The 24,103-nt window shown below is 48.2% G+C and overlaps 1 protein-coding gene across 1 annotated transcript; it reads right to left on the bottom strand.

The window, feature by feature from the left end:
• Window positions 1-5,654: 5,654 nt before the first annotated feature.
• Window positions 5,655-21,397, bottom strand: SCD (stearoyl-CoA desaturase). The gene is made up of 6 exons (XM_027594267.2): window positions 20,996-21,397; window positions 20,218-20,500; window positions 16,246-16,376; window positions 14,596-14,801; window positions 12,905-13,137; window positions 5,655-9,764 (listed from the first exon to the last, which is right to left on the bottom strand). Exons 1-6 carry the CDS (start codon window positions 21,020-21,022, stop codon window positions 9,565-9,567), a joined length of 1,080 nt encoding a protein of 359 aa, XP_027450068.1. The 5' UTR covers window positions 21,023-21,397; the 3' UTR covers window positions 5,655-9,564.
• Between the last annotated feature and the right edge of the window lie 2,706 nt (window positions 21,398-24,103).

Below are 24,103 nucleotides of genomic sequence, written 5' to 3'. Positions count from 1 at the left end.
TTACTTTTTAAAAAAATATTTTATTTATTTATTTGACAGAGAGAGAGAGCAGGAGAGCGGACACAAGCAGGGGGAGAGGGAGAGGTTAAGCGGGCTTCTGGCTGAGCAGGGAGCCCAATGGGGGCTTGATCCCAGGACCCTGGGATCAAGACCTGAGCCGAAGGCAGACGCTTAACGACGGAGCCACCCAGGCGCCCCTAAAACGGTTAATTTAATGGCATGTGAATTTTACTTCAATTTAAAAATATATACATATAAAACCAACAAACAAAAAGACTACAGGGTGAATCCTTACTGCTGTCCGGAATTCCCTAAGAAAGGAATGGGACTGTTCATGAGCAGTTTGACACCCTCCCCCACCTTTCACTTTCCCGTTCCTCTCCGTGGTGCTCATTTCCTCTGGTTGGTCACACAGTTTTTTAAAGCTTAACATGGTCCTGGCTACTCACTGCTCCTGTGGGAAATGGCCGGGAGGGAGAGGGCCCTTGGCCCCCCTTAGACTGTCCTACCCTGGACGGAGAGCCGCCGTGAGTCAGCAGAGCAGACACTTGGCCTTTGTGAGCTATCTGTGGTCTGGGCGTGGCGGGGGTGGGGGGGTGGGGAGGGCCAGGCCTGGTCCTGAAAAGTGGCGTGGAGGGGGGGGCTCTGCCTCCAGCAACCCCAGTATAGAATCTCAGCTCCCTGGAGCCTGCAATTAAGGCCTGTGGTATTTGCCCCAAAGTTGGTATACAGGAATCAGCACTTTGCCCGCCCGCAGTGCACAAAGTTAACTATAGGTCACAGAATTCGGCTCCGAATCCCTGTGACATATCAACAGTTCGTGGCAGGAGGCAGAATTTAACACAAGACATGTGATGTTTCCGTAATTTTATCAACCACTGATTGTTTAGGTGCAGGAGATATTCTAAAAGAAGATGCCCTTAAGGATCTCAAAACCTAACAGGAGGGTGGAGTATGGTTGGGAAAAGTATAGAGGAAATGTCAGATGTTTCTACCATTTGAGAGGTGAGCTTCACTCAGGTGTGGTTGAACTGGGTCATGAGATGGAATGAGTTGGGTTCTTCCGGAACAGAAGACGCATCTGCAGTTTGACTTTGCATAAATTACAACCAGGCTTGTCTCTGAGTATAACTGAATATCACAAGGCGTATACTGGAATATATGAGACTTAGGCTCTTGGGCTTTGTTTTGTCATCTACTCCACACCCAACAGAGAGTAATTAATGACCACAATTCTGACGTTAGATCACAGCACCATCAATCACTCTCACAGCTTAACTTCTCCCCAGGTGAATTCAATGACCTCATGTAAAATTGGGGTAATAATAGCACCTACTTCCGATACAGGGAGGTAAGGCATTAGCAGGCACTCAGGGAGATGCCTGGCTATATGGTAAATGTTGTATTGTTGTGTGCCTAGGTCTGGTGGACTCAGAATTTGGATTTCCTGCTTCAAAAGATTGTTAGATTTGTATTTGTGTGCTGGCCTCAACTGCTTTAACTAATGTAGAATATCGTATATGGTATATGGATTTTTCCAAGGACTTTGGTTTAGCAAGAATATCATCCCAGACTCTTTAGTTTATAGCATATGCCTTTTCTCATGTGACTGGTGTCTCTGTCTCCTTGCAGTTTGACAACAGAGATCACATCACTATTTAATGAAGAAAATACTGAGTGCTTCTTTTGATTATACATGAGTTTGAATCTCATCTATTTACAATTAATGGTGAAAACATTAAAACCGATAATTTTTCTCATGTTTTTTACTGAGATACAATTCATAGACCATAAAAATTGACCTTTCAGTGTATGATTCAGTGGTTTTTAGCATATTCACAGAGTTGTGCAACCACCGTCACAATCTAACTTTAGATCATTTCATCATTCCCCTGCCCCACCAACACCCATGCCTCATTTCTACTCCTAACCCCTGGCAACCACCAGTCTGGTTTTGTCTCTGGATTTGCCTGTGCTGCATTTCACATAAACGGAACCATATAGTACATGGTCTATTGTGTCTGGCTTCTTGCCCTTAGAATAGTGTTTTCAAAGTTTACCCATGTTGTAGAGGCATCAGTAATTCTTTTTCTTTTTCCTTTCCTTCTTTTTTTTTGGTGGCTGAATACTATCCCATAATATGTCTATACCACACTGTGCTCACTCATCTATGAGGAACAGTGGGGTTGTTTCTACTTTTTAGCTATTGTGTAGTATACAATGCTGCCATGAACTTTCACGTACAAGTTTTTGTGTGGGCATGTCTTCAATTCTCTTGGGGCTATACCTGAGCATAAAATTGCTGGATCATACTGTAACTATGCTTTATTTAACCTTTTGAGAAACTGCCAAACTGTTTTCCAAAGGAGGCTCATAATTTTAGATTCCCCCCAGCAATAAATGAGGGTTCCAGTTTCTCTACATCCTCATCAACACTTGTTTGTTTGTTTTTTTTTTTAAAGATTTTATTTATTTGACAGAGAGAGACAGCGAGAGAGGGAACACAAGCAGGGGGAGTGGGGAGGGAGAAGCAGGCTTCCCGCGGAGCAGGGAGCCCGACGTGGGGCTCGATCCCATGACTCTGGGATCATGACCTGGGTCAAAGGCAGACGCCTGACTTAGCCACCCAGGCGCCCCATCTTTTTACTTTCTTGATAGTATCTTTTGAAGCACAAATTTTTAAAATTTTGATGAAGTCCAATTTATTTTTTTTTCTTTTGTTGCTTAGGCTTTTGGTTGTATCTAAAAGACCATTGCCTAAACCAAGGTTATAGAGATTTATACCTTTGTTTTCTTTTTCTTTTTAAGATTTTATTTATTTGTCAGAGAGAGAGAGAGAGAGAGAGTACAAGCAGGGGGAGCGGCAGGCGGAGCAGGTAGAGGGAGAAGTAGGCTTCCTGCTGAGCAGGGAACCAGATGCAGGACTCGATCCCAGGACCCTGGGATCATGACCTGAGCTGAAAGGGGACACTTAATGACTGAGCCACCCAGGTGCCCCACCTTTGTTTTCTCTTAAGAGTCTTATAGTTTTAGCTGACCCATTTTGAGTTAATATTTATATATGATGTGAGGTAGTAGGCCAACCACATTCTTATGCATGTGGATATGCAGGTGTCCCAACACCATTTGTTGAAAAAACTATTCTTTCTTCATTGAATTGTCTAAGCATCTTTGTCAAGTCAATTGACTATGAACATATGGGTTTATTTCTATATTCTCAGTTCTACTCTATTGATGTATATATCTGTCTGTATGCCGGTACTACACTGTCTTAATTACTGGACCTTTGAAGTAATTTTGAAGTCAGGAAATGAATCCTCCAATGTGTGCTTCTTTTCCAAGTTTGTTTTGACTATTCTAGGTCATTTGAATTTCCATATGAATTTTAGGATCAGCTTGCCAATTTCTGTTAAAAAGGGCAGTTGGAATTTTGATAAGAATTGCATTGAATCTGTAGTAAATTTGGGGAGTATTACCAACTTCCATCTTCCAATTCATGAACATGAGATTTCTTTCCATTTATTTAGGTCTTCTTTAATTTCTTTCTTAAGATTTTATTTATTATTTTTAAAGATTTTATTTATTTGAGAGAGAGCACAAGCAGGGGGGCAGGGAGAGGGAGAAGCAGGCTCCCCACTGAACAAGGAGCCCCACACAGGGCTCGATTCCAGGACCCCGGGATCATGACCTGAGCCGAAGGCAGACGCTTAACTGACTGAGCCCTAAGATTTTAAGTCATCTCTAAACCCAACATGGGGCTTGAACTCACAACTCTGAGATCAAGAGTCACATGCTTTACTAACTGCGCCAGTCAGGCGCCCCTTCTTTAATTTATTTCAATGACATTTTGTAGTTAACAATGTACCATTCTATGGGCTTCTTTGGCTAGATTTATTTCTACTTATCTTATTCTTTTTGATGCTATTATAAGTGGAATTCTTTTCTTAATTTCATTTGTGTATTATTCATTGCTAGAAATACAGTTGATTTTTGTGTATTGATCTTGTATTCTGCAACCTTGCTGAATTTGTTAGCTCTAATAGTTTTTTCCATGTGTATTCTTTAGGATTTTTTAATATACAAAATCCTGTCATTTGCATACAGAGATGGATTTACTTCTTCCTTTCCAATCTGGATGCCTTTTCTTTCTTTTTCTGCCCTGGTGGATACTTTTAGGGCCTATCTTGTTTCTTCCTTTAGGGAAGAGGGAGAAAACTGGTGGCCATTTTGTATCAGGAATCTTATTTCTATGCTCTTCTCCATCAGTATCTTAAATTATTTTATCCTTTGTCCCATGGTTAAACCTTAGTTACTAAACAGAGCCTTAACCTCTTTCTACCTCCCCACACAAAACACATCAAGAAGAAGAGTTCATTACCTTGCCCCCTGGGAGCTTATTGTACAACTCACCCTTAACAGGGAAGTTCATTAGTATTCCTTTTCTCTCTCAATCTTGAATTCAATTGAACATACTGATCAAGCTCTAAGAGCTCTCCCCTTTCTTTCCTCTTCTGGGAACTTTTGCAGATAGGAATCAGGAAACTGCCACAGGGTGAAATAGCAAATATACAAAATACAGACTGCCTGGAGGAAGCAGAGAAGCAGGTTTAATCAGGACAGCCAGGTAGCAGCGAGGAGGAAAGGAAAAGAAAGCAGAGCTTAGTGAGAATAAATTGTTTCAATTGGATGCCAGTTAATGGGAAACAACGCTGATACTTAGAAGGAAGGGTGCAGTTACAGAGCAATGGAAACAATAGTCCAGCCTGAATATTTTAAACAAAATCAAGGGAAAGGGGTGAGAGGCAGATCCTGGTGAAGAGAATGCCACTCTCCACTCAAGTTATTAAGGTCTGACAAGGCCTCAATGAATATAGACTTGATTTTGCATGCTCAGAATTACTCTGAATCTTGCTTCTCATCCAAGGTGAAGGCAACCTACATTAGCAAGCTAGGGATGCTGGTTCTGGGGAACTCTTAGAAGCCTAGGCATTGTCAGGGTGGCTCCTACTGGAACACAGAGCTCCTTCCAACTGTAAAAAGTCCACATTCTCTTTTCTACATGAGGATTCTCAGCTAAGTGGTAAAGGCTAAAGGCTTTTCCACCTTAAGATCATGGAGCCCTCTTTATTCTGGGAGTTTACAAACCTTCCCTTGGATTGTTTTTCCTTTCTTCCTGCTGCGGTTAATCAGCAATTTCAGGAAGCCACTTAATTCCCAGGAGGGACCACATTTCTTCACACTTCTTTGGATAAATGACCTGGACTGCCCACCCTGGATTGCAAAGTAAAGATGTGCTTGCCCAGAGTGCCTCTCCTGCTGTTCTCTTCCTCTCTGATTCTCTGTCTTGGGTCCATGTGACCATGTGACACACCAGACACCTGGCATTTCCCCAGGGCCAAAGCGCCAACTGGTGTAAATGTGTTTGACTTCATGGCAGCAGACTCCTGGTTTCCTGCTGCCAAGGCTGCGTTTAACCTAAAGTTACCCTTAGGCAGGGCAGGGCGGGTTACTGGGATATGAGTCAACCAGCGTAGCATCGACTTCTTTTTTACTCTTAAAGGTACAGGAATAGGGCATAGACAGTATGGTAGACCATAGAGATAAGTTCCAGGAAACTTTAAATTGCAGCCAAAAATCACCCAGACACAATGCAGTCAGATTCACTTCACTTTTATTATGAACAAACACAATTTCAGATCAGTACAACTAAGCTTCAGAGTTGATATTAATAGAAATTATTCCAAAATTATTCTTAGGTCACAAATAACTACTATCCCACATAAAAGGGGAAAAAAAAAATCCCACCCAATCAAGGAAAAGGTACCTGTGTATTGTTTCCATGGCAATGAGTCTATGCATTCTCAAATTTTGTCTGGCTAGTTATCCACCACTTAGCCAATGGATTTATTCAATCTTTCAGAGAGAATCGTTATCGATTAATGACAGCATCCAGGACGCATGGGTCATGGTGGACACAAGTTCACGGTGGATACTGCTACTTTTTATAAAAATACTCAGGACTTAAAAGAATTCCTCTGCTGAAGGATCCCAAAATGCTTTATAAAAAGCATTAGTCACGCCTCAAAACTGCCCTGTGAGGTAGGTCAGTATTATTATCCCATTTTAACAGAAGGAAAACTGAGGCACATTATAGTTAAGTGACTTGCCCAGGGTCACATAGCAAGTCAGTGGCACAGTGGTAGGAGAGGCCCTGGCCTTAACCACCCGTGTAACATGGACATCTTGTTTTCTTTAACCTTTCACGCTGACCCATATGAGCTATACTTACAAAGAATACACTCAGGATACTAGCAAACCAAGGAGAAAAAGTTTCCATTTTAAATGCTACAACCATCTTTTAATCTAAAAAATATTATAAATCAAATACATTCAAATTACTTCCACCCGCCGTCAATGTGGGCACTTAGTAAAAACAGCCCTAAGAAAAGTTTCCAAAGTGAAGCCCTGAAGGGAATCCTGCGAATAGCTCTACTGATAATCCTCCAGCCAGACCCCCTTTTCTACCAGCCACTTCTGTAGGGTCTCAGGTGCAAAGGAACTCCACAGAGGGAGTGAGGAGGGAGGGAGAGCAGGCTCATATGCAACACCGATTAGAAAAGATGTAAGGCACCCAAATAAGTTGTCAGCACACCCACAAAGCGAGGACTGTTAGAAATTCAGACTTGAGTTTCTGGATCATTAATGTGTCAACTGAACTCAGCTTTAGAATCGTGAAGAAAGTGTTCTTTACTCGCAGACACCCCTCCACCTCCACATTCTCCTGTACGGAGGGGCCCTCGGGCTGAGGACCCTGTCCAGACTTGTGTAGGGTCATGGTATGGGTCAGACCCCTGGGACATGATTAGAATAGAAAGATAAACTTGTTTTTGGTCCAAAATTATAAAGCAGGCATCTGATAACCTGTGGAATTAAAACCACCCAACAGGCATTTCCAAGGGATAAGTCCACAAGTCAGCAGATCTGAACTACAGTGATCTTCCATTAGAGTCTTTTCTACTGAGAAACAGCTTAAAAGATGAGGATGCCTTTAGTCCAGGGAACCCCTGTAGCCTCTGCCTATTCAATTAATACAGGAAGAAAGGCCCTCTTCCCTTCCACTATTAGGGCTCAACAGTGCCCAGAACATTTGGCATTGTACATTTCCAATCTTTCATAGAGTAAAGCCAGGCTTTTGCATTGATGACTGAGGTACAGAGATAGGGGTAGTCCAAGGTTCTCAAAATACTGACGCTTTCTTCAGACCTCTTCTACACTACCGTGTGCCCTAGGCTCTGTGGTGGGGAATGCTGGTTAGTTTGCTGCACAGAGATGCTGTTCAGTGAAGTTCATGGCATCTCAGATCCCAAGTCTGGGCTTTGCAATACACCCTGGCTCCAGGGAACAGGGCCTCCTTTTGCGTGAGGCACTTTGGAACTTTCCTTTGCTTCTTGTGCTTCCCAGTGAAGACTAGGCTCCCTCTTACTCCTACAAGCATTGCACTGTCCACTGAGAGCACGGACTCAGGCTGGGCAGGCATACCAAGCAAGCAGGGGGCATCTAGCATGCTCTCATGTTCTGATCCAGACAGAGGAGGCTAAAAACAAACCCTTTTTTTTGCTCCGTGGCTGGCTCACTGGCACAACACAAGCCTTTGGCCTGGCTGTGCCTCATGAGAGACAGTGCCTGAGCCAGGGATGTTTCTAATAAGGTTTGCCAGCCTCCTCTTGAGTCATCAGTGTGGAGGGGAGCACAGGGGTGTAAGTGGAGAGACTCTGGAGGCCAAGTGAAAGTGGCAGCCTACTCATCTTTATAAAGAGAAACAGTGGTTCAGTGACCCTGAGCATTCTGTCTGCAGGAGAGGGAGCCGCTGGTGAGCCATAACCATCACTGCGTCTGAATACATACAAAGGAGGCTTCCTGTCCGGAGAAAGAAGAAAACATCAGGCAGGAGATAGAACCGGTAGGAGAAAATGGACAGATAGGGTAGAGCTAGGAATCAAAACCCACAGTAGTTAAGAGAGTCCTACCTCGCCCCCCCGGCAGTCCTATACTTTACGCTAAAAGTTAACTGAGAAGGAATGGGAGAAATGGTTCAGCACTGCGGGGAGAAGCCTTCTGGTTTGTCCTCATTCCAAGGAGAAACTGGAATTCGTGAATGAACCTAACATTTAACTTGTTTGTATAACCGGCTTCCAAATCAGGACACCCAAAGACTTACTCAGTAGTAACCTTCTGAATCCCCTGGCAATGTGTTCTCAGAGCCCTTCTTTTGTTTATCTCTTAGGAACTGCCAACAGATCCGGCCCTGAACCTCTCCATCTCCTGTCCAGCAGTGAGAGGAAAGTAGACAACCCACCTAATTTCTCCTCTTCTTCAAGCAGCCCTCTTTCAGAGGGAAATACCCTAAGTGAATTACTTTAATGTTCCAAGCAGACTGTGTATGTATGTGTATTTTTATGTTGGACCCAACTCCACCTCTTAAAACCCTTCCTTTTTTGGAGGACCACTATGCTCACCACTATGCCACAAACACATTCCTTTTTTGGGTGTCTGGAAATGCTTCAGCCACCTTATTACCATGATGGGAGCCAACTAATAGCCCGAAGATGGCAGAGTAGAAAGACGAAAGAATTTTGATGATCCCATGATCTGCTAGATTTGCCAATTCTGGAAACAACCAACCTCAAGATTTCTTGTCATAAGGAATAAGAAATCTTCCTGTTATTAAAGAAAAAAAAAATCCTTCTCCAGCAGAGACCACTTTTACTACAAACCTAATGCTTCTTCTTTATCCCAACCTAAACTACATTTGGGACATTGAGATCTGCTTTTGTGTTCTAGCATTGCCAGGCTCTGTGGCCATTCGCTAGTCAGAGTCAGGAGAGAAAGGAGGCATGCTGTCTGGTGGGGCTCCAAGTCCTCACTAGGCAAGCAACCGTGTGTCCAATCACAGCAGGAGCCTCTTGCCCTGTTTCCCACCTCACCCCATCTTTACTTCTCAATCATACCATGCACGCTAACTCTCTCCCGACAGTTTACCTGCTTTAGAAGCTTTGTGCCAAATAAAGTTATTTTCTATTCCAACTCGCAAAAGCCTGAGCTGAAGATAATTAACAGGGGCCTTCCCAGAAAGTATGTTCTCATACCTCTAGCATGAGCCACCCACCCTAAAACTCAGGACAGCTCAAGGAAAGAGTTATGTGGGACAAAGACCACTAATTTTGGGCTATAGAAAGGTGGTCTAGGCTTTGGAAGCTGGACACCCACCCATGAACGACCAGCTGCTTGCCTGGGAGGCAATGAGCGAGGAGAGAAAGGAAGGTGATATGGACAAAGCAAAGAAAAGGACAATGGACTAGAAGAGAGAGAAGAGAAGAAATAAGAACCTCAGCTTAGCGTCATGAAGGCAGAGTTGCTGGCTTTCAATTTTAAAAGAATACTGTACTGGAAAGGGTTAACATCATCATCTTTAGCATCCTGGTAGCATTATTCAGTAGTTAATAAACAGAACATTAAACCTCTGCCCGGCTGGCTTTTGGAAAAGGAACCCAAGGGACCCCAAACTCAGCCACTCTTGGAGCTTCCGTCTCCAGTTCTTTTAATCCTGGCCAAGACGACAGCCTTGGATACTTTCTTCCGGTCGTAAGCCAGCCCGAGGGCAGCCATGCAATCGATAAAGAAGGTGGTGAAGTTGATGTGCCAGCGGTACTCACTGGCAGAGTAGTCATAGGGGAAGGAGTGGTGGTAGTTGTGGAAGCCCTCCCCTGGAACAAAAGCAAGGACAAGGGTTATGGAGCCGTCTCTGCACGCTGGGGACCTAGCACACGACCTCAAACCTAGCAGAAACTTGCTGCTGTTGAATAAAGGAGCGAATCCAGTCTCTTCGACTCTGAACCAGATTGATGGCCTTGGAGGCATCTTTTTTTTTTTAAAGACTTTATTTATTTATTTGATAGAGAGATAGCACAAGTAGGCAGAGGGAGAGGGAGAAGCAGGCTCTCCACCGAGCAGGGAGCCGGACGTGGGGTTCGATCCCAGGACCCTGGGATCATGACCTGAGCCGAAGGCAGACGCTTAACTGACTGAGCCACCCAGGCGCCCCGGCCTTGGAGGCATCTTAAGAAATAACTGGGGAGACCTGGCCACCAAGCCTAGAAAGGAGCCTGTGTCAGAGGAGGACCCGCGATTCCTCCCAGAGGACAGGCCGAGTAGAGAGAGATGGCTCTGGGCTGGGAAGGGATTTCAGGTGGGAAAGTTCCCTAAGTATTGGTCTGAGACGCCACAGGCTCTTGGGGTGCACATGCACGCGTCTGGGTGGGGAGAGGAGAGACTCCCGAATGAAGGACTTTTGCCACACTTCTTACAACGACAAGCCGGGGAGAGCACGCCTCCGCCACTGCACTCGGACCGCCTCCAAGGGGGGCCGGTACTGCCAGAACTGGGCAGTAATAGCCCAACGTCAGGAGAAAAAGGGCCCAGTGCGGGGTCCCGCGTTTCCTCAACCACTACTGGTTTGGAAGAACTGCTCCAGCTTCTGGTTCTTTGAGCTTTGACCCGAGTGTGTGTGTATGGGAGGGGGGTGGGGAATGCTAATAAAACAAGAATTTCTCTCAGGGAATGAGAATGAAAATGCTTAGATATTCCCTCTAACCTCTGAGGTTCTGAGAGGAGCGGTTCACACTTTGCTGGACTGAGGGAGAAACAAAGACATTCTGGTGTCAGAAGAATTTCAGGAAGAGGTAAAGCTTTGGGAACTCCACAAACAGCGAGTTCTCCAACCCTTGGCAGGACTCTTCTTTTTGGATCATATTCAACAATTAACAATACTGATCCTTCTAAAGCTGGGGGAAAGCTGGGTCAAGAATAGTTAATAAATGAGCATGGTGAGCCCTTTGAAGATAAAAGAACCCCAGGAGAGTAGTAATGATATTAATAACAAGCAAGTGAAGGAAGTCCTACAGAGTAAATGACACCATCCAGGGCAAGTCAAGGTATGTCCTCTCCCTGTGACACCTGATTATTCACTGTGAACTGAGTAGGAGGTTGGGATAACCACAAGGCCAAAGGTACTGACAGGATTACTAATTTCCATAAGTGGCTTTGTACCAAGGCTCCATAGAAGCACAAACCAGGCCTCTCCTTATCAGTTTAAAACGGAATCAGATACACACAGAGCCGAGAGAGAAAAAAGAGGAAGGTCCATGGATGGAAGAAGGACAAGACTTTGCAACTGGGGCAGCAAGATACAGTCCAGGAAAGGCTCAAGGGAGGAGGTCAGCTTTGGCAGGGAGAAAATGAACATGTGACTGTGGGGCAGGCAACTCAAGAAGAAACAGATGAGAATGGCAGAGAAACAAGCTACAGGAGAACAAAGGTGGAGGTGATAAGGGAGGAGAGCAACAGGTAGCAGAGATGAATGGTAACTGAGACAAAGTAAGACGCTGCTCGCCATTCTGAACTGATGCTCATAAAGAGGCTGGAGTTGGGGAAGCTCACTATAGACCCCGTGGCGGCCCAGGGCGAATCTCATTCCAGAAACTTCTATTTCTGTGAAAATCTCAGACTTACATAGCCGAGGTGATTGATTTCAAACATGGTTCAAAGTAGGAATAGGTACAATGGTAGAAGGTGAGATGTATGAAAGTGCGAAAGAGATAGGAAAGAATGCCTTAGTCCAGACAGTAGCGGTGACTGGGGTTGAGAATCTAAAGGGAGATTTTAAAGAGAGAAAGTGAAGGTTCTGCTGTGGCATGCAGAGACGTGGGCACCAGTGAGGCTGCCTAGCTATACCAGATGACTAATGGCACTGATCACTGGGGAGGGAGAGGCCACAGGTTCTGCTTAAGGAAAATAAATTCCAGGCCTTGATCAAGGTCTATATTTAGTTGAAAACAGTGACAGACAAAGAATGGAGACAGATGGTAGAAGCCTGTTGTCTTAGGCTCTGGCTAGTGGGACAGGAACGACAGAAATCAATTCATGAATAGTCAGCATTAGATCAGTGAGCACACTACCGGCTTTACTGGTGGTTCCCTAAGCCACGTTGTGGGGAAGGGCTGCTCCTGGCACAGAATAGAAGCAGAAGAGAGAAAAAGAAAAGACAAAAGAGATAAGACTGATAGGTAGTCATTAAGGGCCATAAACAAGTGCTTTGATGTCCTTCGTATTGGCACCACCAACCAATACGACATGGCATACACTTCAAATGTGGCCTACCTGAATACGGCAAGAAGGGAAAACAGAAGTCGATTGAATTAAATTACAAGGAATTATTCTACCTTTTATATAGCATGTTTATTTCTTTTTTTTATTAAGACTTAAGATTTTTATTTTTATTTTTTTTTGAGAGAGAGCGAGCAGTGGGGAAGGGCAGAGGGAGAGGGAGAGGGAATCCCAAGCAGACGCTTCAGTGAGCTTGGAGCCCGACCTGGGGCCTGGTCTCATGACCCCAAGATCACAACCGAAGCCGAAACCAAGAGTCGGATGCCTAACCGACTGCACAACCAGGTGCTCCTATATAGCATGTTTATATATAAAACACTAGGCTCGCGGCCCACTCAGATGATCCTCTTATTCCATTTATGCATTCCCTGCCCCAAGAAAGACTTGCAGTCCAGCCCTAGAGGTGACTGGAAAAAGGAACACCCAAAGGGGTTTATCATACATAGCGTTTGCAAAGGTTCCGGAACCTGAAATCAAATGCACTGCTGTTCTTTACCCTTTTCTTTTTACACAAGACCTATTGCCCAACTCCAGAGAGTTTTCTTATATATTGTCCCTTCATTTTGTAGTGGAAAACCAGACAGAAAGAAGTCCTAAAACAAGTTAATCTGGTTTTTCTGGCTCCTCGCCTAATGAACCAGCAGACCACTAGAAAGGGTCTTGCTGTGGACTGTGGACTTACCTGCAGCTCCCAGGGAAACCAGGATATTCTCTCGGGGGCTAATGTTCTTGTCATAAGGGCGATATCCGTAGAGGTGGGCAGCACTGTTCACCAGCCACGTGGCATTGAGCACAATGGCATAACGCAAGAAAGTGGCGACGAACAAGCTGTGTATAAAAGTCTCACCCCAGAAATACCAGGGCACAAGGGTGGGCAGGAGGAAGCACATCAGCAGGACGCTGGGTTTGTAGTACCTGCATCGAGAGACCAGACGCCGAGTCAGAGGACAGAGGAGGGCTCTTGGACCCACCTGATTTTCCTCTGCCACTGGTGGGGCTCTCTCTTCCCTTCTCCTTGAGCACTGTGTAGCCGAAGGCAGAGAAAGAGGGGATGGGGTGGGGAAATCTTTTGAGAATGTCCCAGTTTTTAGAAAATGAGGTAGTGAGGGGTTCATTGATTTTTCTAGGATCGCATGGGTAGAAACCGGTGGAGCAAGGATTGGAAGGCTTGTCTCCAGACTCTGAATCCATTGTTCTTTCTGACTATAGCATAATACCATCTTGGTAAAACAGATGAGGTCCAGATTACCAACTCATAAACTGAGTTCTCCTTCCCAGGCTGTTTTTCCATTCTGCCTTTAGGCTCCTTTCTCTTTCCCGTTCATGTTTTTTGCAGTCTAGGGTTCGTGCCTTGCCCCCAGGTCCTGCTAGCCACCCCAAAATCGTTCCTTTTCTTCCTTAGAGAGGCACAGGGTGTCCTGGATGCGCGCAAGCCCTCTGGAGGCCCCACGCCATTCTCCACTGTCTCAAATGTAGACCATGCCATTGACATTCCTAGGGAATGGATTTCCTGCTTCTCTGCAGCAGCCAAGTCTTATACTCATATCATTAGTATTCCCTGCCTCAAACTTTCCGTTCCTGCTGCTGCTTCCCTCCACGGATCCCCGTTAGCTCCTAACTTGTGGCCCTGCTTCTCACCTCTTTGACTCAATGCTTTTTTTCAACCATTCTGAGAGTGACCTTTCTAAAGCACACCTCCAGTTATGCCACATTCCTGCTCAAAAAACTTGTAATGGTTTCCCACTGCCTATTGAAGTAAATCCTAAATCTGCTTTTAAGGCTCTATAAGAATAGCATCAGCCTTTTTCTGGTCTTACTTCGACCACACCCGACGCTTCAAGCAAAAGGTCTTTGTTGCTGGAACATGCTTTCATGTTCTTTCTGTTTGTACTCTCCCTCCCTACGCACACCTGTGAAAATCTCTATCCATCAGTGGATTCCAAAGCTCCCTTCTTCGTAAACCCTTCCCCGATGTCCCCTACCACACTAGCTCCCTTTCCTTTGTGCCTCTCATTGGTAAAGAAAATATCTTGCCACGTATCATAGTTACTCAGATCCCTGGTTTTCCCTCTGCTTCCCAATAAAGCTACAAACTCCTTGAAGGTAAGGACTGTGGCACATTCGTCTCTTGTATCTGTGACTGTCCTAGGTCAGTAAGTATTTGTTGAATCTAACTGGCTTAATTACGAGAGCTCTGAGAGGAAGAACAATAGTCCACAGCCGTGAGCCTGTGGGCTATTAAATGTTAGGGTTTTAAATTGAATTTGGAACATGAAAACCCAATAAATTTCTCAGCTTAAGTTTATAAGCTCTCGGAGAAAAAAGGGGGTTCCCCAAACACTAGATGCCCCGTTCCATCATTGCTTCACTCACCTTCTCTGGAACATCACCAGCTTCTCAGCTTTTAGGTCAGACAAGTCTAGCAAAGCACCCTTCTCTTTGACGGCTGGGTGTTTGCGTACAAGCAGCCAACCCACGTGAGAGAAGAAAAAGCCACGCCGGGAGTTGTGAGGATCAGCATCTGTTTCTGAAAACTTGTGGTGGGCACGGTGGTCTCGGGCCCATTCATACACGTCATTCTGGAGGGACAGAGAAGAGGGGTGTAGGCCTGGCGAGAGAGAGAGTCTTAGGGGAATTCCAATGGATAGGCAACTCTAAGAGCCCCTGGCTCTCAGCGCAACCTCAAAAAATACCCAGGCATTGGGGTACCAAAGGAGTCATGCAGTTGCCCCCTCTGCTCCCCCAACTTGCCACTGAAGCTGAAGTGGAAAAGCAATTTAAAGTCCCAGGACACATGAACAGGACTAGCTTCTTGAAGGTTATATGGTGGGCAGAATGGAGACAGACCGTACAGAGTTCAGAGTTTCATTAGAAAAGTACATTGCAATCCTTCAAGCAAGAAAAAATGTTGGAAAAGGTCCTCACGGAATGCCAAACCCCTGGGCATGGAGAACACGAGGCAGGCAGCCTTGCATCCCAGGTCCTGGTTGGTGGGTGAAGCTTCGGGGAGCTCCATTCTGATGCCTTGCATACAGACCATGGCCAGGCATAGAAATCATGATCTTGGCCACATTTCCAAATGATCTCGGGGCTCCTCTGGGATTCTTTTAATACCTTAAAGGATGTGCCAAATCTCTTCCTTTGCCCCACAAAGACAACATCAGGAGCCCTCACGGCATAAAGTGCTATGACCGAGAGGATTATGTGACTGTGGCAAGTCACTGGGACACTGCCACGAAGAAGGGGACCAATTTGGTTTCTTTCCTTTGTCCTCTGGCTCCCAGCTAAGCTCCACACCGCAGGCCATCTTTCGTCCCTTGCTACCCCTTAACCAGGAGTTCCCTTCTTCCAATCCCCTGCATTCTGTCTCTGCTATCAACTTTCTGCCTCAACAACCCTCAATATTTGACTTAGCCAGCCTGGCAGCCCAAGATAGGACCATAATGTTGGTCTACCTAACTTCTCAGGGACGCCATTTCCTCATCTGTAAACTGGGGGTCATAGTACCTACCTTCTAAGATTGTTGTGAGGATTTAATGAGGTAATTTATGTCAAGGGCTTAGAATAGTCAGGCACATAGTGCTACAGAAGTATTTGCTCTTAGACCTGAGAACATAGAGTTCAAGAGTCTATGCAACATTAACCTCAATCCCGTTGTGGTGGAATCCTAAGATTTTCACCTAAAATAGTGACTGTATCGTCCAGCGTCTGCCCAGGAAACCAGGGTCAGTTCCTGGCTTACGCACTATGACCCCTTACAACAGCCAAGACTGCATGACAACAGACGGACCCTAGGATCAAAAAACCATCCCATGACACTGAGACTATTACCTATGTATCTCTCTACTTCCCTTTTCCGGTGTGGACTTAGGGACTGGGGCTGCACTTGAGGTGACCCTAAGGGGAGAGGAAAGTCAAGTGCTGCCCAGGCGTGGCTGCTCTCCAGGAGCTGAGCTTCTCCATTCTGCCGGCGGACCATCAAAAGAGTGGAGAGCAAAGAGCTGAGCAAAGCCAGCTTCTCACCTGGAATGCCACCGTGTTGGCAATGATCAGGAAGAGCCTCAGGGGCAGCCGAGCTTTGTAAGTCCGGTGACTCCACAGGCGATGAGCTCCTGCTGTTATGCCCACAGCACTGATCAAATAGCAGAAGAATCCTGCCAGGGGAAGTCAGTGTGGGTAGTCACGATTCAGGGAAGGCATTCACCTGATGCTCTCCCATCTGAGTCTGTGTGTTCGTTAGGCTCTGGGTGAGGATTTGTTTCATCCTGAACTCCAGGGATGCCTTGGTCTCCTCTGTCCCTTCACTTTTACCCCTTGAAAAATACCATCACCGCCCATCCTCTGGAATTAGCTGAGTCTCAGGCACTTGAGAAAGGCCGGGCAGAGAAGAGGGCTCTTACCACCGAGCTAGCTACTTGTCATTCTCCGTCATGAGGGACACTGTCCCCGGGCCCATCTCCTTTGACCTTAGCTAACCTTTTCCAAAGTTTCAAGGACCACAGACTACTCCTGCGAATTTCAGGACCCATAAGCCAGGGTGGTATTACTATTTGAAAGCTAGTATGGTCTGAGCACTGACCAATTCCAGGGACCCTGGGCTTTCAGGGACACTCACAGGGTTCTGAACTATGGTTATTTACCAACTAGTGTAAAAGCACTCAAATATTCTAGCAGGCAGTACGGTCCTATCAGGAGAAAATCTGCCCTGTACCTAAGTCCTATCTGCACAGTATCTTAAGCTTTGCCAATGATTTTATCTTCTCTGATTCCTTGAGTACCTTGAATGGGGTTTAACATCCTCACTTTGCAGTTGAAAGTTAAGTGTTTATCTCTGGTCACATGGCTCGTAAGAAATGGAGCCATGGTTTGAAACCAAGTTCTCGGTCAACAAGCATTCTTTGTTCTTGCTGTTCCATCCACCTCCCCAAGATATGCACATGGTTCCTGCGACTCTCCTTTGCCCCTGCCCCGTGCCTTGGTCAGCCCATACTCCCTCTGGCAAGGCTAATTCTAGATGGTGGCGGGATAGCCTCCAAGGTTTCGGTGAAACACCCCAACACTGTCCTGCCTCACCTTTCCTGGAAGCCTGCAGGATCTAATCTCTCGATGATAGAGAGAGATAGTCTCTAACTGGGAAGTGGGTTTCTGGGTATGCCCGTCCTCCTCTGTTGGCTCTAGCAGGCAGGGGCAGAGACCTTGGTAGAGCGCTGACTGTTGACAATGTTTCATTCCTAGGGAAGCAGCTGGAAACAATGGATCTTCAGTGGCCACAGAACTTAGTCGCAGTCGGAGACACTGCACATTGTCACAAATTGTCCTGTGTTCTCCAGCCATAGATACCAGTTTCCTAAACAACCCCCCGCCCCCCTCCTCCCCGAACCCTGTCTCCCTCCATGCTCTCCTACCCCTCCTCCAGGATCTGGAGGAGAGCCATGGAGCCAGAGTCTGTCCCAGCAAAAGTTCTACCCATAGTCCCATACTCTGCTCTGGCATTAGGGCCTCAGGTGATTTGCTGGCCTCAGGCCATGTGCTGACTTCTTTCCAGATAGAGTATCTGCCTGCATCTGCACCTGGAAAGTGACAGTTTAGCCACAGCCCACCGAACACCAAGGAGGAAAGAAAATGGCTTTGGGCAGAAAGCAGTAGCACTCAGCTCAGAACAAAGGAAGCCCCTAGGGTTGTTTCATGCCAGAGACGACCCTGGCCAAGTTGACTCAGTGCCTAAGATCCTAGTATTACCGGGGGCATTGGGAAAAGAGCCCATACACTCTGGTGCCTTTTCCTATCAACCTCGAAAGCCTATCTAATAGAAGATCTTAAGCCAGTTGGGAGAGTCACATCTCTATTAATGTCCAAATTGTCGGCCTAAGTAAAGTCTCCTAGTTTTGACTCCAAGAAAGAGACTTGAGAAATTTTACCCCTTGGCCCTCAGTGTTGCCAGAGATCTCTTTTCAGCCTAAGGGCTCTTCTGAGAGGCTCTCAAAATTGCTCAGAGTCATGAGAAATACTGGACTCACAACCAGTTGCTAATTTAACACTGTCCTTAGGGAGAAAACAAGAAAAGGTGAAGCCAAGCTCCTAAACTCTGCAGGTAGACCTCTGACCCTCCCCTCTCCCCCTTGTTCCTTAACATGGACAAGTTCTGATTTCCCTTCATCCAGCTGGTCATTCGGTCAGCGAAGTCATCTACCACATGGTCCAGGAACAGGAAAAAAGGTCACCATCCAGTCCCCCTGGGCCATGTTTCTCTGTCCAAAGGCACAGTACACATCCATGGACAGGGCACCCAAAAGCTAGCAGGTAGAGCCTGGGTTTGTGGATTGCCCTCTGCCCCCTGCACCAGCAGCCAAGGGTGAGGAGCGATGAGTGGCAGTCTGGCCAAGCTCTGGGCTTCACAAGGCCTACAGGGCGTCCTGAGGCTGGAAGGGGCTTGCAGGTGACAAAAACTACTTGTGAAGACTCCTCTACTGGGGAGAAGGGGTGGAGACAAGAATCCACAGTCTCCCTGGAGGATTCTTATCCCTGCTCTTGACCTCTCCCGATACGGCTGAAGTTCTGCTGGCTTTTCGGAGGGGCAGAGAACACACATCCCCCTCCCCTCCCAAATAGAAGAGCTCTTCCTGGTCTGCAGATGAACTGATTTTCCAGAGCCTGGCCAGCCCCAGCAATGACACACATATACTCTAAGGAGAACTACCTACCTAATCCTAAAAAAGTACTGTTGTCCCAGTTTGTACCTAGAAAAATTGAGATCCCAAAGAGAGGGGGTCTACCCAGGTGCATTTCTCTGTCTGGGGCACTCAGGACTTCCCAAGACAAAGCTTCAGGGACCAGATCCTACCACTTTTAGACCAAAGAGGTCCTGGGGGAATCAGCTAAAACTTGGCCCACCAGCCCTTCGACACAACTGTTCTCCAAGAGTGCAGCTGTTGGCAAGCACCCCATACCCAAGACGGCGCTGGAACCCCTAATGTGGTTTTCTGGAGGACAATCTTTCCTTTCTCACCGGCCGCAGAGAGGGCCAATGCGGAGCCCCTAGGACACTGGAGCTCTCTGCTCCCCGCTGCCCTCCCCAAGTCAGGCTTTGCGTGGCGGAGGTGAAAATGCCTGCAAAGCACATGTGTATGTACAGGGGGCAGGGCCCTGCCATCAGACCATACCCAGGCATCCCTGAAAGAGCTGAGCTAAGGACAGGTCAGGGACAAACTGGGAACTGTCTCCCTCACTGCAGCAGCCTTGAGGCTGGGGCTGCTGAGGGCTCTCTTCTCTGTCCCTGGCAAGGGGGGGGACTTCATGACATTAGGAGAGAGGGGCTAGAGCAGGCTAGATGGGAAAAGGAAATGCTTCCTTGACCTCATTTCATTCCCAGAACATGTTCATTTGGTGGCACGTATAGCTCCCTGGCGACTTACATGGAGTCACAGAGCAACACATCTGTGTAACCTGGGTTATACAAGGAGCCTTCTTGGTCCATCTGTTTAACAAAGGAGGCTGGCTGGGCCAAGGACCAGGGCAAAAGAATTTTGTGGATAACCTCTTCTCTGTTCCTCCCTCTTCCACTAAGTCTTGTCCCGAGCAGGTTCCCTTGCTGTGCTATGACTCTGCTCAGCATACCCCCCCCAGAGCTGCTGCTCTAGTCCCATGTTCCCATGCCTTCCAGGTCATGGCCTTGAATCTTTTGTGGCTGGCAGGGCTGGGACAGGCAGCCAAGCAAATGACTTGAAACAGGGAAAGCTGACTCTCTGGCACAGGTCTACTCATTTCAAGGCCTGCAGCACATGGTCTCAGGATTCCCCGCCCAACATCCACATTGAAGGACCCCCCCAATCCCCCCTGGCTCCATTCACAGCCACCATCGTCGGGTCATCAAGAGACATGGCTGGGAAAACCTGGGCCTGGAAGGGCTGTTGCCTCTGCTCTTTGCAAGATCCTACCTTATTGAAGGAGTAGGGAGAACCAGGGGTACTAGGTCGGAAGAACAAGGGAATCTCTTACCCCAGATATAGGTGTAGATCTTGCAGGTGGGAATCAGCATGATCCCACACAGGGCTCCCAAGTGTAGCAGAGACATAAGGATGATGTTTCTCCAAACATACTCAACCTTGGGCTTTGGGCCCTCCGGATCCTTGTAGCTTGGGTCAAAGATGTCATCTTTTATTTCAGGGCGGATGTCTTCTTCCAAGTATAGAGAAGGCTTCTCCAACTTGCCTCCTCCATTCTGCAGAATCCTGGAGGGAGGCGCTGTGATGGTGGTGGTGGTTGTGTAGGAGCTAGAGATCTGGAGGGGAGAGGAAGCAGAGTCAGGAGAGGCGAGGACACGTGCAGTAGCCCCTGCCACTTCACTCTCTACTCAAGCTGGGGGAATGGTGGCGAACAGACACAGACCCCGTCCCCAAAGCCCGCATTAACTGGGAGCCCGGAACACCCCTGATGGAAGAGAGGCACGGCCCCAGGAACTGTACAGATGGGTTGTGGAGGGTAGTGGAACCTCAAGGTGAAGGTGCAGTAAAAAGCAGGAGTAAAACACTCATACCCCTAAGAACGCACAAAGGAAACCCCGCATGCACACAGACATAAAAGTACGACCGGGTTTTTCTTTAAAGCTTAAGAAACAAAAGTTGGGGAACAAAGTCCGCAAATTACAATCCACATTCCCAACAAATTAAAAGCAGTACAACTCGCAAAAGATGGCTAATAGTCCGCGGAGACCGCAACGCTCTCGTCCCCCCAGCGCCTGCGAACCCGCGGTCTGGGGCAACTGCTCAGAGCTCACCTCCTCTTGCAGCAAGTGGGCCGGCATCTGGGCTCTCGGATGCTGGGATCACTCGCCCGCGGCTGAAACGGCACAGCGCAGTTCGGGACAGCCCGCACACACGTAGACTTCGGTTACCGAGCCGGCTTTTGCGCGGTGACCCGCGGCACTGCTCTCGGAGCCTCCTCTGCGCGGTGCGCGCTGGATCGGTGTCGGGCTCCGATCTGCGGTACGTGGATCTACCCAGGCTGGGGATTTAAAGGCTACAGCTGGCCGTGGCTGACCGAGTCCCGTAGTTCCTCAGACCCCTTTTATTCGCTGCCAACAAGGGGCAAAGTGCGCGGAGTTAGCTCACCCTGGGAGACCCGCCTGGGCGGGAGAGGGGAGGAGACAGAGCCAAGGCGTGCTGCGGACTGGAGACGCGCAAACAGGATGCTGCAGAAACACCGCGGCTCCGCAGCCGCAGCCCCAGCCCCTTCCCCTGCCCCTAGGGAAATGCTAATGGCCTTCTGTAGAATCTGGCGCGTCATTGGCCGAAGGGAATTTGGTGCCACCTCGTCCAGCCCTTGCCATTGGCTGGGCGCAATCTGCTGTTCCCTCGGCCGCGAGCTACTCGCTCCCCCTCCCCTCTCTTTCTCCTGCTCGGCTTCGCTTCCACCCGCCGCTGGGCCTGTGCCCGGCATCCCGCGGCCTCGGAGGCGCTCGGGAGCCTTCCCTCCGCTCGCGGGAGAGGGCCGGGGCCTGGTGTAGGGGGGTGGGGGGTGGGGGCGCGGGCACCCGCCCGGGACCGGGCCACCGCACTCGGCGGCGGGACTGGCCCCGCGGAAGTCTCAGAGGCAACAGCGGGGAAGCCCCGGGCCCGACCTCGGCGCGCGGCTCGCTCCCGCCTTCCCGCTCGCAGGAACGCGTGGGAGGGCAGGCGTGGCTTCAGAGCTGGGGTCGCGAGCCCAGGGGGCCGGCGGGGTCCCGCCTGACAGGGGGCATGAGGGACAGCTCCCCGCGCGGAGCCGGGCGGGGAGCTACTGCAGAACAATGGCCCCGCTCCGCCTACCAGCCCCGCCGCGCCTACCCGAGCCCTACGCGCGAGCGTGTGTGTGTGTGTGTGTGTGCGCGCGCGCGCGCGCGTGTGTGCGCGTGTGTGGACCTGCACGCGCGCACGGTGTTCTGCCACTGGGCGCGCCCAGCAGGGGACAGTCGACGCCAGGCACCGCGCGGCGGGGGAGGGGGTTGTGTGTGGGATCCCATCCCTCTGCCCAGGCAGCTGAGACCTGCGCGGGATGTTTGGGGGTTCTTCAGGCTGCTAGGTTGTCACGGGGAATCGCCTTCAAGGAAAAAGGCAGGAAGCGCAGGCACGTGCTTTCACACAGACGCAGGCGCGAGGACTGACTGGTACGTGCCGCACAAATAACTAACGGGTATCGCATTATTACTACAAGCCAAGTCACAAGGATCGTTTTATTTCATCCTTACTGCGACCCCAGGAGGTGGGTGGTCTGTTCTAACCTTTTAAAGATGAGGAAAGTGAGATACGGAGCGGTTAAGGCACTTCTTTCTGGTCACAGCAGCCAGGAGCTGAGCCCTCAAGTCTAGGTCCCTTCCCAGAAACCCCGGTCCCTGAGATGCTCTGACCTCACTGACCTGTCCCTCATGCTCCCCGTCTTTCTGGGCCTGTGGTGCCTTGCCAACAGAGTTAGCTCAGAACCAGACAGGGCATGCATTCTCCCAGCCTCCTTCCACACCCAGGCCTCCCCAAATACTCTCCCAGGATCCTTCCTCTGAGAAGAGGAGAAGAGAAGAGCTCTGGGCCAACCATTGGCTTCTCAGGAAGAGAGGCACCTGGGATTGCCTGGGAGCAGGACTAAGGAGCTCCCTTGTTGGCCAGTGGTCTCAGGTCAGGCCAACTCCCTGGCCAGTCACCAGCACCTCCGTTCCGGTCCCGGCTCCCTGGCCAGTGCAAAAGTCTTGAATGAGACTAGATGTTTCAGTTATGGACAGCTGGTCTTGTCATAGCTCAGAAGAGCTGGGCGTGGAGGAGAGAAGTGTGTGCACATGCTGCTCCTCTTCAGACTTGCTCTGCAGTGTCTCTGGACTTAATTCCTCTACCAACCACAGGGTTATTCCTCAAGGGAGAAGATCCAGAGTTTCTTGAGGGCTGGACCCTTAATTGTGCCCAAAGAGGGCTCTACCGCAGAACGATCCATCATGTTCCATCTTCCCAGCTTTTTCTTCCCCTCTACTCTGCCTGTCCAAATACTAGTTACCATTCAAGACAAATTCAACTCCATCCCTTTCTTAAAGCTTTCCCTCAACTTCACCACCGCTAGACATTCTCTCCCTCCTACCTGGGGCCTCCAGAGAGTTTATGGCATCATTTATGGTCCTTCTTACACAGACTTGAGAATTATTACCTGCATGTATCTTCTCTCTCCTATCAAACCCCGAGCTCCTTGAGACAAGGCCCCTGCTGCCATCTTTCATCTGTTTCACTGGGCCTAGTAGGAGGGAAATGTATAGGAAACTTTAGGCACGGAGCTGGTTCCTGAGAATAAGGGAAGTCACTGTGCATTTGGGTCATACTGATTGTGGCAGAAGGAAACAGTAAGAGGTCTCAGTACTGTTGTTAAAGCTGGGGGTGGGGTTCAAAATAGGAATCTCTTAGAAAACTAGGAATAGAAGGAAACTTCATTAACTTGATACAGAACATCTACAAAAAACCTACAGCTAATATTATACTTAATGGTGAAATATTAGATCCTTTATTCCTAAGATAAAGGAACAGGCAAGCATGTCTGCTCTTACCCCTTCCATTCAACATTGCACTTAAAATCCTAGCTAGTATAGGGCGCCTGGGTGGCTCAGTTGGTTAGGCAACAGCCTTCGGCTCAGGTCATGATCCTGGAGTCCCGGGATCGAGTCCCGCATCGGGCTCCCTGCTGAGCAGGGAGTCAGCTTCTCCCTCTGACCCGCCCCCCTCTCATGTACTCTCTCTCTCTCTCTCTCTCATTCTCACTCTCTCAAAATAAATAAATAAATCTTTAAAAAAGAAAATCCTAGCTAGTATAATAGCAAGAAAAAGGAATGAAATGCATAAAGATAGGAAAAGGAAAACTGTTATTATTTGCAGAAGAC

This window comes from Zalophus californianus, chromosome 15 (assembly GCF_009762305.2).
Source record: "Zalophus californianus isolate mZalCal1 chromosome 15, mZalCal1.pri.v2, whole genome shotgun sequence".
Classification (NCBI taxonomy): domain Eukaryota; kingdom Metazoa; phylum Chordata; class Mammalia; order Carnivora; family Otariidae; genus Zalophus; species Zalophus californianus.
This window is presented reverse-complemented; position numbering and strand designations above follow the sequence as displayed.

Excerpts from the sequence above, each read along its gene's own strand:
- SCD (XM_027594267.2), bottom strand. The coding sequence starts at position 21,022 with ATGCCGGCCCACTTGCTGCAAGAGGAG. Across the intron at positions 20,501-20,995 it reads CCCACTTGCTGCAAGAGGAG|ATCTCTAGCTCCTACACAAC; the intron begins GTGAGCTCTGAG and ends TCTCCCCTCCAG. Across the intron at positions 16,377-20,217 it reads GATCTACACCTATATCTGGG|GATTCTTCTGCTATTTGATC; the intron begins GTAAGAGATTCC and ends TTCCCCTGGCAG.